This window comes from Jaculus jaculus, chromosome 7 (assembly GCF_020740685.1).
Source record: "Jaculus jaculus isolate mJacJac1 chromosome 7, mJacJac1.mat.Y.cur, whole genome shotgun sequence".
Lineage (NCBI taxonomy): Eukaryota > Metazoa > Chordata > Mammalia > Rodentia > Dipodidae > Jaculus > Jaculus jaculus.
In genome coordinates this window covers 125,140,309-125,153,510 of record NC_059108.1, presented here as the reverse complement: position 1 = coordinate 125,153,510, position 13,202 = coordinate 125,140,309, and the positions used below count along the sequence as shown (strand labels likewise).

Below are 13,202 nucleotides of genomic sequence, written 5' to 3'. Positions count from 1 at the left end.
AGTACTACACTCCTCCGGCAGTACATTCTTTCCTCCGCCTCTTTTGCACTGGTCTCTGAGCCTTGGAGGGTGCGAAACAGATATCTCACTGAGGTAGGAATAGATCACTGTCACTTCTCAGCACTTTAGTGAGTTTTGAGTCTCTGGACCACAGGAGGGTCACTGCCATCTCAAAGGTGAAGCTTCTGGAACCAAAAGTAAGAGTATCATTAGTATATGGATATAAATACAAGTATTTAGAGGGAAGTCAGGTGGACACAATATATCTATTTAGCCAGGCAACAGTCTCAGTTTTTCCCCTAGTACTTGCAACCTCCCTATCCACACAGCCTTTCAATGAGGTTTTCAGTACCAGGGCGGAATTCCTTCCCATGGACTGGGGCTCAAATCCAATCACAGAGCAAGTTTGTTTTCCCCATAACAGGCATGCCAACATTGCCCCAGTTGGTACATCATTTGGGCTGGCTGGCCAGTGCAGAACTTTCAGAGTCCACTGCTAGTTAAAAACCATGGGTGACTTCTCTGTAACCACGCTGCATAGCTCTTTCCAGCATTATAAGACCTAGAAGAAAGGAAGGCAGCCCCCAGCTCAGCTTCAACTTTATTTCTTAGAGGAATTTTTCTTGAAAACTTGTGACTTTAATCCTTCCTGTATTATATTTGCATCTATACATGTTTCTTAAAAGTTAAATAACCCCGTTGTTCCATTGTGCAGGCTCGCGCGTTTAATCCCAGCATTTAGGAGGCCGAGGTAGGAAGACAGCTGGGAGACAAAGCCCAGCCGAGGCAACAGACTAGGTTCCAGGTCAGCCTGAGCTACAGTGAGACCCTTCCTCAAACACACACTCCGTAACTAGATTCGAGTCAGGGATGCAAATATTTTCCCCCACCCCCTAAATTTAAAATCAAGCAAGCTTCTTGTCAGTTACATGTGAGGAACATTTTCCATATTATCCTGGGAAACAACCTTTTTTTTAAAAAAATTTTTATTTATTTATTTATTTGAGAGTGACAGACAGAGAGAAAGACAGATAGAGGAGAGAGAGAGAATGGGCGCGCCAGGGCTTCCAGCCTCTGCAAACGAACTCCAGACGCGTACGCCCCCTTGTGCATCTGGCTAACGTGGGACCTGGGGAACCGAGCCTCGAACTGGGGTCCTTAGGCTTCACAGGCAAGTGCTTAAGCGCTAAGCCATCTCTCCAGCCCGGAAACAACCTTTTTAAATGTAAACTTCAAGGAAGAGGTTCCCTTAACCTCCTGCCAGTGTGGGAATTAGCTTCAAGCAGTAAGTACCTGCTTGAGAGAGAAAAGGGTTCTTTATCCTTCCTTTGGGTAGGCAGTTCACTCACACGAGTGAAGCGCCCACGAATGCACAGCACACGGAGAGCGCTGCTAAAAGTTCTCTCCCCGGACACTGGAGGCACTCGCACGGCTTCTTTTTTTTTTTTTTAATTTTTTTTTTTGTTCATTTTTATTTATTTATTTGAGAGTGACAGAGAGAGAGAGGGAGAGAGAGACACAGATAGAGAGAGAATGAGCGCGCCAGGGCTTCCAGCCTCTGCAAACGAACTCCAGACGCGTGCGCCCCCTTGTGCATCTGGCTAACGTGGGTCCTGGGGAATCGAGCCTCGAACCGGGGTGCTTAGGCTTCATAGGCAAGCGCTTAACCGCTAAGCCATCTCTCCAGCCCGCACGGCTTCTTAAAAAGGTATGATTTCCGGCTACCTCTGCAAACCTCATTCATAGCTCTGCCTGCGAGGCCTCTCTCTCTCACTCTGGTTTGATGCTGACAGAATGGAACTCTCCCTCCCTCCCTCTCTTTTCTACCTTTGTGATTTTTAAATTTCACACCTCACCTCAACAATATCAGTTTCGTTCCTGTGCCATAGCTTTGCTACTCCTCTTCTCTCCTCTCTCTAATCTCTCTCTCTCTCCTCTCTCTTCTCCCTCTCTCTCCTGTCTCTTCTCTCTTTCCTCTCCTCTCTCTTCTCTTTCTCCTTCTCTCTTTTCTCTCTCTCCTCTCTTTCTTTCTATCTCACTCTCTCTCTTTTCTCTCTCTTCTCTTTCTTTCTATCTCACTCACTCTCTCTTTTCTCTGTCTCTTTCTCTCTCTTCTTTCCTCTCCTCTTTCTCCTTCTCTCCTCTCTCTCCTCTCTTTCTCTCTATCTCTCTCACTCACTCTCTCTTTTCTGTCTTTCTCTCTCTCTCTCCTCTCCTTTCTCTGTCTTCTTTCCTCTCCTCTCTCTTGTCTTTCTCTCTCTCCTCTCTCTGTCTCTTCTCTCTACTCTCTCTTTTCCCTCTCTCTCACTCTTTTCTTTGTCTCCTCTCTCTCTTTCTCTCTCTCTCTCTCTTTTCTGTCTCTCTCTTTCTCCTCTCTCTCCCCTCTCTCTTCTCTCTCTCTCCCCTCTCTTTTCTCTCTCCCTCTCTCTCTTCTCCCTCCCTCTCTCTCTTCTCCCTCCCTCTCTCTCTTCTCCCTCCCTCTCTCTTCTCTCTCTCTCTTCTCTCCCTCCCTCTCTCTCTCTCTCTCTCTCTCTCTCACTCGAAGACTGCCTCCAGAAGAACCCGCCGAACGACACCCACGGCGAAGAAAACTACGACTCCCGGCGTACCTAGCGCGCCCAGCCTCCTAAGCTTCCGTTTCCGGTGCGCCCGCCGGGAAACCGAAGAGTTATGCTCGGAATTGGTTTCCGAGCTTGATTCACCTTCCCCGGCGCTAGAATTCCCCAGCTGACCCACGGAGGAAGCCAGGAGAATCGAGTCCACCATGAACGGAAGGGTGGATTATATGGTCACCGAGGAAGAGATCAATTTGACCCGAGGACCCTCAGGTAACGTGCGGGACTCGATGGTGTCATTTGCAGAGCTGACTTGTGTCTTATTTTTATTTCGTTTGTCTTATTTTTTGCTGAGCCCGGATTCACCTGGCCTGAGAACAGGCAGTCAGGCCACAACCTAAAGGTTTCTGTTGGCATCCTTCGTTAGATAGCGGGCCCGAGGACTTTGCTTCATAACCAGCCAGATTCCTTCAGGCATTTGTAATCAGAAAGGCTTTCCTTCGGCGAGGGGCACTTCCAGAAGACACTAGGAAAAGGCCTGCTTGTTCTTAGACACCACACCTTTTACTTCATCTGCCCGCCCTGCCTCTGTTTCTATAAGGGACGTTTAGTATAAGAGGAGCTTAAACGACCTGTGGACTAAGGGCATCCACATTTTCCTGGTGCTAAGGTCCCTCCCTCCCTCTCGTTTCTGGGAAATTTAGTGTCAACTGGAAAGCTGTATATATTGATGCCAGGAGTCGTGGCGCACACCTTTCTTTAATCCCAGCCTTGGAGAGGCTGAAGTAGGAGAATCACTGTGAGTTGGAGGCCAGGCTCACACTCCATAGTGAATTCCAGGTCAGCCTGTGCTAGAGTGAAACCCTAACGCAACAAAACAGAAATAAATAAATAAATATTAAAAATGAAAATTCCGTTTTCTAGTCCCATCTTTACAAATTTAGAGTTGATATAGATTTTTTAAAATTTTTATTTATTTATTTGAGACCGACAGGGAAAGAAGCAGAGAGAGAGAGAGGGAGGGAGGGAGGGAGAGAAAGAGAGAATGGGCATGCCAGGGTCTCCAGCCACTGCAAACGAACTCCAGATGCATGCGCCCCCTTGTGCATCTGGTTAACATGGGTCTTGGGGAATCAAGCCTGGAGCTGAGGTCCTTAGGCTTCACAGGCAGGCTCCTTAACCACTAAGCCATCTCCCCAGCCCAGATTTTTTTTTTTTTTTAAATACTTCATGTGACTCTGATACAGCCAAATCCTCACTCACCCTTTTGCTGCTGTTTTCTCCATTGATGCTCTTGACTACCCTTGACTTTTGACATCACCACAGACTGCCTTCCTTGGGCTTTTTTTCTCTTTATGGCTGTAAACTTTTTAAAATCCTAAAATTACACTACTTAGGGCCAAAGGTTTTTCTTTGTTGTTGTTTTTGTTTGGTTTTTCAAGGTAGGGTTTCACTCTAGTCCAGGCTGTGACCTGGAATTCACTATGTAGTCTCAGGGTGGCCTCGAACTCATGGTGATCCTCCTACTTCTGCCTCTCAAGTGCTGGGATTAAAGGTGTGTGCCACCAAATCCCGCCAAACTTTTTATCTAACATTTTAACTGAGGTGTTTTATTATTTTTTATTTATTTATTTATTTTGGTTTTTGGTTTTTCAAGGTAGGGTCTTACTCTATCCCAGGCTAACTTGGAATTCACTATACAGTCTCAGGGTGGTCTCAAACTCATGGTTATCCTCCTACCTCTGCTTCCCAATTGCTGGGATTAAAGGCGTGCACCACCACACCTGGTGAGATTTTATTTTAGATTTTTTTTTTTAATTTTTTTTATTATTTATTTATTTGAGAGCGACAGACACAGAGAGAGACAGATAGAGGGAGAGAGAGAGAGAATGGGCGCGCCAGGGCTTCCAGCCTCTGCAAACGAACTCCAGACGCGTGCGCCCCCTTGTGCATCTGGCTAACGTGGGACCTGGGGAACCGAGCCTCGAACCGGGGTCCTTAGGCTTCACAGGCAAGCGCTTAACCGCCAAGCCATCTCTCCAGCCCTTATTTTAGATTTTTGAGGTAGGGTTTCATTGCAGCTCAGGCTGACCTGGAATTCACATGGCAATCCTCCTACCTCTGCCTCTCAAGTGCTGGGATTAAAGGTGTGTGCCACCACACCTGGCTCTTTTGTTTTTAATTTATTGGCTGAGTAACTTAACTGATGTATGCTTGAGTTTGTCATTTGTAAAACAGGGTTAGTTATAAAATACATTATATAGTGTTGAGAATGAAATGAGTTAATCTCTGTAAAATGTTTAGAATAGTGTATGTTGCTACTAATACTGTTATCAGTAGATAAATGACTACACTGAAATAAGTTCTGGTAAATACTGTACTCCAAGAGCTTAATAAATCAAGTATTATGAATTCTTTCCCTGAACTCTGACATCCTTTCTATTTCCATTGCTACTACCTAGAAAAATCTATGAACTTATCTCATGGAATTTTGCAACAGCTGATAGATTCTTCTTTCTGAAACATGATTTTCTGAATTATTCATACTTGGTGGCCTACTGTTATAAGAAAATTGGGGGCTAGGGGAGTAGCTCAATAAAACACTTGCCTTATGTGCATGAAGACTTCAGTTCAGAACCCACATGAAAAAGCCAGGTGTGGTGGCGCTCCTAATCCCTGTCCTGGGGAGGCAGAGGCAGTAGGATTCCTGGAACTCCCTGGCCTGCCAGTCTTAATTTAATTGGTAAACTACAGGCTAATGAGAGATCAGGTTTCACAAAAGGTGGACAGTGTTCCAGAGCAACAATACCCAAGGTTGCACTCTGGCTTTCATTCACATGTATACATGTGCATCTGCACACACAGATGCGTACACACACACACACACACACACACACACACACACACACACTAATAGTAAAAAGAATATTGTAAATTGTTCTTTCTTATGAACGGATACCTCACTGATAATCTTTGTGGTGAATATTGGCTTTTCAGTCAATTTACATGGTTGAAAACAGATTTTTGAATTTTATTTTTATTTATTTGACAGGCAGGCAGAGACAGAGAGCCAGAGAGAATATGGGTACACCAGGGCCTCCTACCATTGCAGACAAACTCCATATGCATGCACCACTTTGTGCATCTGGCTTTTCATAAGTACTGGGGAATTGAACCCAGGCCATCAGGCTTTGCAAGCAAGCACTTTAACCACTAAGCCATGTCTCACGTCCCTGAAAACAGATTTTTAAGTCAAAGTCTGTGTGTTAACTTTCTCATTGCTGTTAACAAATATCTGACCAAAAGCAACGTAAGGCAGGAAAGGGTTTAGTTTGGCATACATTTTGAGGGCATGTAGTGCATCGTGGCAGGAAAGCCATGCTAGGCTGGTGTTGCAGTTACCTTCTTGTTGCTGGAACAAACACCCAGCCAGAAGCACCTTATGGGAGGAAAGGGTTTATTTCTGCCTTATAGACTCCCAGGGAAGTTTCATCATGGCAGAAGAAGCTGGCTCGCTTCCATAGATCCATAGCAGAGAGGAAAAAAAACAACAACAGCCAGCAAGCATGAATAGTCAGAGCTCAAACTGGCTCTCTATGCATCCTTGCTGGGGCTAGACTTAAGACCTGCCCCCAGTGACACACCTTCAGCAGCGTTCTGCTCACTAGACACTTAAGTAGGAAGCTTAACCTTAGTCAGAAATCCCTGAAGCTAGGGCTGGAGATATGGCATAGTGGTGTTGAAGTGCTTGCCTATGTAGCCTAAAGACCCAGGTTTGACTCCCCAGAACCCACATAACCCAGATGCACAAGGGGATACATGTGCATAAGCTGACACATGTGTCTGGAGTTCGATTGCAGTGGCTAGAGACCCTGGCATGCTTATTCTTTGTATCTCTCTCTTTCTCTCATAAATAAAATTAAAAAATAAAAATAAATTGCTGAGGCTATGGAGGACATACATTCAAACCACCACAACTGATTGTCACATTTCAGCCAAGCATCAGAGAAGGTAGAGGAAGTAGGGCCAGACTATAAAACGTACTACCTCCTCCCCCCCTCCCCCCCCCCCCCACCCCATGACCTCCTTCAGCAAGAGTCTACCTCCTAAAGATCCACCACCTTCCTAAATAGTGTCACCAGCTGGGGCCCAAGTGTTCAGACACAAGAGCCTTTAGAGAACATTTATATTCAGACAACAACAGTCTGTTTTTATGTTCTTTTATCCATTGTTCTTCTCTTAGGACCAGTTAATTCTGATCCTGTGTAAGTATTGGCCTCTTCTTTAGCCTAAATATCCTATTGTGATGTTGCTGCCTGAGATGTTTGAGGTTTACTTCTTCTTGCCTCATGCTTAAGAACTTTATGTGCTTTTACATACACTCTTTTTTTCTTCTGCATATTTATTTAATGTTCTGACCGTAGTATGATGTGGAGTTTTCTTTTCTGGTCCTGTCTATATGGTGTTCTTTGTGTCTCTTATATCTGGGTGGACATCTCTTTTCCTAGGCTTGGAAAGGTTTCTTCTATAATTGTATTGGAAATAGTTCCTATTACCTTGGTCTGAAACTCCCATTCTCAGTGTTTGCAGGTTCGGTCTTTCCATGGTATCCCAAATATCTCTCCTGTTAGGCATTTTTTTTTTTTTTTGAGCTTGTTACTGATTTTGGCTACCTGATCTATTTTTTTTCTATCTTGTCCTCAAGTCCTGATATTCTTTCCTCCACATGATCTATTCTATTGGTAAGACTTTCCCTGAGCTGTTTATGTGACTTACTGCATTTTTTTTTCCCCATTTTTGTTTGGTTTTTTATTTAGTGTTTCAGTCTCTGTTGAGTTCCATTTTCATATCTTGGTTTGCGTTTCTCATTTAGCTGTTTATATTCTTTTAGAGTTCGTTCAGATATTTGTTCATGTCGTCTTTTAATTCATCAAGGTGTCTGTTGAATTTTTTTCAGTTGTTTTCTTAGATGTCATTTAGGTGTTCATTCATGTCATCTTTAAGTTCATTGTATATATTTGTCATGTTCTCTGTCTAGAATTTAGCTATCATGAGAGTCCTCTACTATGAAACTGGGCATTTTTGGTGGGGATGTATGTTACCTTTGTGTGTGCACGCGTGCATGTGTGTGTGCATGTTACTTGGATTGCATTGGGTTTGCCCACTTGGAAATATTCCTTTTGTTGAGAATGCTGAGGCTCAGACAAGGCAGCAGTAAGATCAGAAGAGAGACATGAGCTGCAGGGAAGGGCGGGGGGCACACTTTTGGAACGCCTGTGTAGGCAGCAGGGCAGAGGTCCCTGTGGGGGCAGTGTGGTGTCTCACAGGGCACTACATTGTGCAGTGGGTTGATTGGGTAGAGGGCAGGTGGTAGGAGGGGCTCAAGGAAGGTGGAATGGAGAACTTACCTGCAGCAGCAGATAAGACTCCTGGGAGGGATGGATTCCCAGTGGTGCTCCGCTGCAGCTGGGGGTGGGAGCCCAATGAACCTGTTCACCAAAATCTTTAAGCCCAATATTGGTCTTGCAAACCTAAAGTTTCAAGTGTTAGCATTTCTCCAAAATAGCCGGTTTAGAGCAAGCATCAGGACTAAAGAAAAGAAAGTAATATATCTAGCTTATATATTTTATACAAAAGTGGCGATTTCTGTATTTTATGGCTGTTTATCAAAAAATGAATGAATTGGGCTGGAGAGATGGCTTAGCAGTTAAGCGCTTGCCTGTGAAGCCTAAGGACCCCGGTTTGAGGCTCAGTTCCCCAGGTCCCACGTTAGCCAGATGCACAAGGGGGCGCACGCGTCTGGAGTTCGTTTGCAGAGGCTGGAAGCCCTGGCGCGCCCATTCTCTCTCTCTCCCTCTATCTGTCTTTCTCTCTGTGTTTGTCGTTCTCAAATAAATAAATTTTTTAAAAAATGAATGAATTTATTGAGTGGCTTTTGGAATTTTCTTAAACATTTTCAAGTTCTAGTCATATAAGTCAATGGAAGAATGTACTTGCAAAATTAGGATTGAATTTGGATAGAAACAGTCATTTGAAGTTTGGCTTGTTCAATAAGCAGGGAAACTTTTCCGCTTTCTACTTAACACTTTCTAGAGCTGGTTTCTTGGTGTGTGATACTGTTAGTTTCATAGTCTTCCTGGTGTCGTCACGAAGATGGATATTTATCCTTTGTGAACAAGTCCAGCTTGATTGTAATTAAAGGCTCTCACTTTTCCTATATCAGATTTAGAGCTTTTAGTGGACGGGGTGAGGGAACTCATTTTTCTAGTAGGTATGACAAAACTAATATTTTAGTTTCTTTGTAACAGGTGAACAGATGGATAGAGGCAATCCTACTGCACATTGAGTAATGTCAGGATTTCTGTATGTCAGCCTAAAAGCTTAAAGGGTTTCAGGAAGTTGCTCCTCTTATGCTTCTGTCTTTAAAGAGGGCAGAAGAGGGTCTGGAGGGTTGGTTCAGTGGTTAAAGGCACTTGTTTACAAAACCTGATAGTCTGCGTTCCATGCCCCAGTACCCACATAAAGCAAGATGCACAAAGTGATATATGCATCTGGAGTTTGTTTGCAGTGGCAGGAGGCTCTGGTAAGCCCATCCTCTCTCTCTCTCAGATAAAACAAAAAATTTTTTAAAGAGGAGGAAGAAGAGAATCCTTACTTTCTTACTGCCTTTAAAGGCCTTTCAGAGGAATGGATGGTTGGTACCATGTTTTAATAATGAGTAATTAAGGAAGCATTATTTTTCTGGCAATGTGCTATTACTATATGTTTTAGACTTATATTTTATGTTTTGCCCAGGCCAAATGAGTTTGTATCTGTCTATAGGCACCAATGCTCATTCAGTTTCCAGTGCAATCCTAAGAGGCAAATGTTTAGTCCATACTATTAAATTGAGATTTTTGTCTGAGAGAGGTCAAAGATTACCGAAGATCTAAGGGCAGTAAGTTTTAAGGATTTTACTTCAGGTCTGTTGATTCTACTGCCCTAAATACCTCACCTCTTCCCACCATAGTACCCATGCCTAAGATGACGACTGCTAACCTTGTCTCTGCCTTTTACTTTGTCATATAATGCCTTACTCCCAGAGGGATTCAATACATATTAAATGACTTACAAAATCCACAGTACAACATTTTCAGTTCTTCTTCTTTCTTCCTTCTGCTTCTCCTTCTCTTCCTCTTCCTTTTCCTCCTTTTTCTTCTTTCTTCCTCTTTCTCCTCTTCCTCTTCCTCCTTTCTCTTCCTCTTCTTCCTCTTCTTTCCTCCTCCTCCTCCTTTTTTTTTTTGAGGCAAGCCCAAAAGACTGGCCTTTTTAAAAAAATGATACATATATATAATCAAGATCATACATGATTGATATATTGCCTGTCTGTCTCAAAGTCTGCTTCCTGGGAAGTCTGACAAGCAACAAGCTCCTCCACTACTGATCCCCTGAAGTGTCACTGTGCTCTGTATCATCTGGTGCAAAGAGCTGTTCACACGTAGCCAGAGAGGTACATGATTTGGCCGACAATCCTGGGGCCACTTCTGATAATGCTGTGATGAAGGAAAGCCACCGAGAGAACCTCCCTAATTTATCCTAGAGAGACCCTGTCAAGTGGAAGAATAAGAAACTTCTTGAAGAAAGCAATGCATATGTTCAGTTCTAAAGAACAAGTCAGTTATCCAGGAAGATAGCTGGCTGGATTTGGACAGGCAGCACACAGAGACAAACCCAGGTAGCTGAGCTGGGCTCAGGGGAGGGAGATAAAGAAAGCCAGTTCCCTGTGCTCAGGAGTGTGGGCTATACCCACAAACCACTGGCAAGTGCTAGGCAAAGGCATGGTGTGAATGTGGCACTGAGCAGGAGGTGTCACTGAAAAGGTGATGCCACTCAACAGCTGATATTCTAAAACTAGGCTCCACCAACCCCACGCCAAGCCCAAAGTCACCCATGCAAAGCCAAAGAAAGCATTGGGCTGCATATTTCCATGCCTATTCTTTCTTTTTTTCTCTGTAGCCCTGAGTCTTGGGGTCCTTTGTGTGCCCCACTACCATGGGTAATGAGCAAGAGGAGCATTTGTCTGCTATACTCCATCAAGTCTGAGGATGAGGCCACCCACTGTGTGTGCTCCATGTATGTTTAATATTTATTGTCATCTTGACAGGATCTAGACTCTGGGAGATAGACCTTTGGACATTTTTAGATTGGGATAATTAAAAAAGGAAGACTCTTGCTGAATGAGGGCAGCACCATTCCATGGACTCAGGCTCTGGACTGAATAAGAGGAAAGCACACTGAGCGCCAGCGTTCTCTCTCTACTTCCTCACTGTGGACAGTGTGACCAGCCATTTGACACTTCTGCTGCCATGACTTCCCTGACATGATGGGCCGTGCCCTTGAACTGTGAGCCGTAATAAACCCTTTCCTTCTTAAGAAAAGACTCCATCAATATTGCTTGATATATGATTATTAAATGCTTCTGACTTTAAAAAAACACAGTTATTTATTTGTTTGCTTGTATATTTCTTTCTTTTTGGAGTGCCAGGGAGCAAACCTAGATCCTTGAGCGAGGTAGGCGAGAACTTGACCACTGAACTATATCCACAGCTGCTGCTTCTGACTTTTGTAATCAGTTTCCCAAACAGTGGGCGTCTGGATAGCCATAAATTCCACAGCACTGTGGCACGTGCCACAGTGATCATGGTCTTACATGGTATAGATGAGTCTGTTTCTGTAAATATGGTTGAATAAAAGGCTGTAGTTAATCTAAGACTTCTCATTCTTAAAATATTTTATTTTTCTTTATTTGAGAGAGAGAAGCAGATCAAGAAAATGAGCATGCCAGGGCCTCTAGCCACTGCAAATGAACTCCAGATGCATGTGCCACCTTGTGCATCTGGTTTACATGGGTACTGGGAAATCGAACCTGGGTTCTTAGGCTTTGCAGTCAAGTGCCTTAACTGCTAAGCCATCTCTCCAGCCCAGAGTTCCATTTTAAATGGTTTCCTTACTATTGCAACAGAAATCACAACGGGTTATAAATATACCAATATAATGTGATATTAGAGGGTGGATAATAGACTGCACTTGTTTATAATAAATCTCAGTAAAGTTTCTTTCACCCCCTCCTTGTAGACACTGTATTCTTATACCTTTGGTAACATGTAATAAGTCTCAGTAAAGTTTCTTTCACCCCCTCTTTGTAGGCACTGTATTCTTATACCTTTGGTAACATGCAATAAGTCTCAGTAAAGTCCCCCCCCCCCCCCCCGCCTTGTAGGCAGTGTATTTTTAGACCTTTGGTAACATGTAGCCGCATGTCTCCTCTTTTTACTCCTGGGTTGCATCTGGCTGCTTCATACATGTTCTTCATTCCCAAGATTCCCAAAGACAGCAGCTGTTTGGTGAGAGACTCAGACTATAGTTTATATGCTGAATTCCATTGACAATTTTTCTGTAATTTGTTTCAGCATTGGGCAAGACTAATTGGCTTTCAGCCTCTTCGCTCAAATCTGCCACTGTCATTACAAAGCCTTCTATAAATTGGTTCTCCTCTACCTTTTCTCCTTGTCTCAAATTGCCATCCCCGCCCCAATACCTGCAGTCTTCTATGACACAAATTTTTTAAGCAAACCTATTTTTCATATTCTATCCTCTAATGATTATGCTTATTCCGTCCAGTTGCACAAACATGCATTTTTATTTAAAAACTTTTTTTCTTGTCAGCTTCCATAAGTGTAAACAATATACCATGATCATAATCCCCTCCTCCCATCCTCTCTTTCCCTCCCAAATCTCCCCTCCACTGAATCCTTCCTTCTTTCCAACTAGTGTCTTTCCTATTTTGATGTCAGCATTTTCCCCCTCCTATTATACAGGTCATTTTTGGTTTTCTAATTGTTTCCAAACCATCTTCCTTTTGCACTGTATTCCTGGATTAGCAGTAACTCACATACAAAAGATCCTAAGTGTTTACTCTCTCTCTTGCTCTCCTCCCTTCTTTCCTTGCTCTTCTTCTTTTTTTAAATATAAGTTTTAAAAAGTACCTTTAAGAAAACCCTTGAATGGTTTCTGTAGAGTGAAATCCTTTGCACAACTTTGTGATTGATGCATGAAAATTTCACTTAAGTCAGCTAACTACGATTACCTGCCTTACTTTCTATTTTATTGTAATAAAAACATTTAACCCTACTCAGTATACAATTTGTGTGTGTGTGTGTGTGTGTGTGTGTGTGGTTTTTTGAGGTAGGGTCTCACTCTAGTCCAGGCTGACCTGGAATTCACTAGGTAGTCAGGGTGTCCTTGAACTCTTGGTGATCCTCCTACCACCGCCTCCCGAATGCTGGGATTAAAGGCATGTGCCACCACGCCCAGCCAATTTGGTTGTTTATTGGCCTAGCATTGTATAGCAGATCCTAGAACTAAAATTTTGTGCCCATCTAACATAGTTAATCTCCTACAAACAAATAATAGGATGGTGGTTTCCAAAAACTGAGGGGAGGGGAAATGGCAAGTTACTAATCAATAGTTACACTTTTTTTTTTTTTTTTGCAGTAAATAAAACTTAGCCATCACTGTACCCAAGTACGTGGTTGATAGTATTTGAGGTAGAAAAGGAAAGGTAAATTTGGTGACTTATTTCTCCTAGGAAGCAGTAGTTACTTTTCT

At 43.2% G+C, this 13,202-nt stretch overlaps 1 protein-coding gene across 1 annotated transcript in view; it reads left to right on the top strand.

Moving 5' to 3' along the window:
- Positions 1–2,648: 2,648 nt before the first annotated feature.
- LOC105943601 (synaptojanin 2 binding protein) overlaps positions 2,649–13,202 on the top strand; it is a 30,518-nt gene continuing 19,964 nt past the window's right edge. The window contains exon 1 of the mRNA XM_012947845.2: positions 2,649–2,828. Within this exon, the coding sequence (XP_012803299.1) occupies positions 2,765–2,828 (64 nt within the window). The 5' untranslated portion in view covers positions 2,649–2,764. The remainder of the gene's footprint in view (positions 2,829–13,202) is intronic.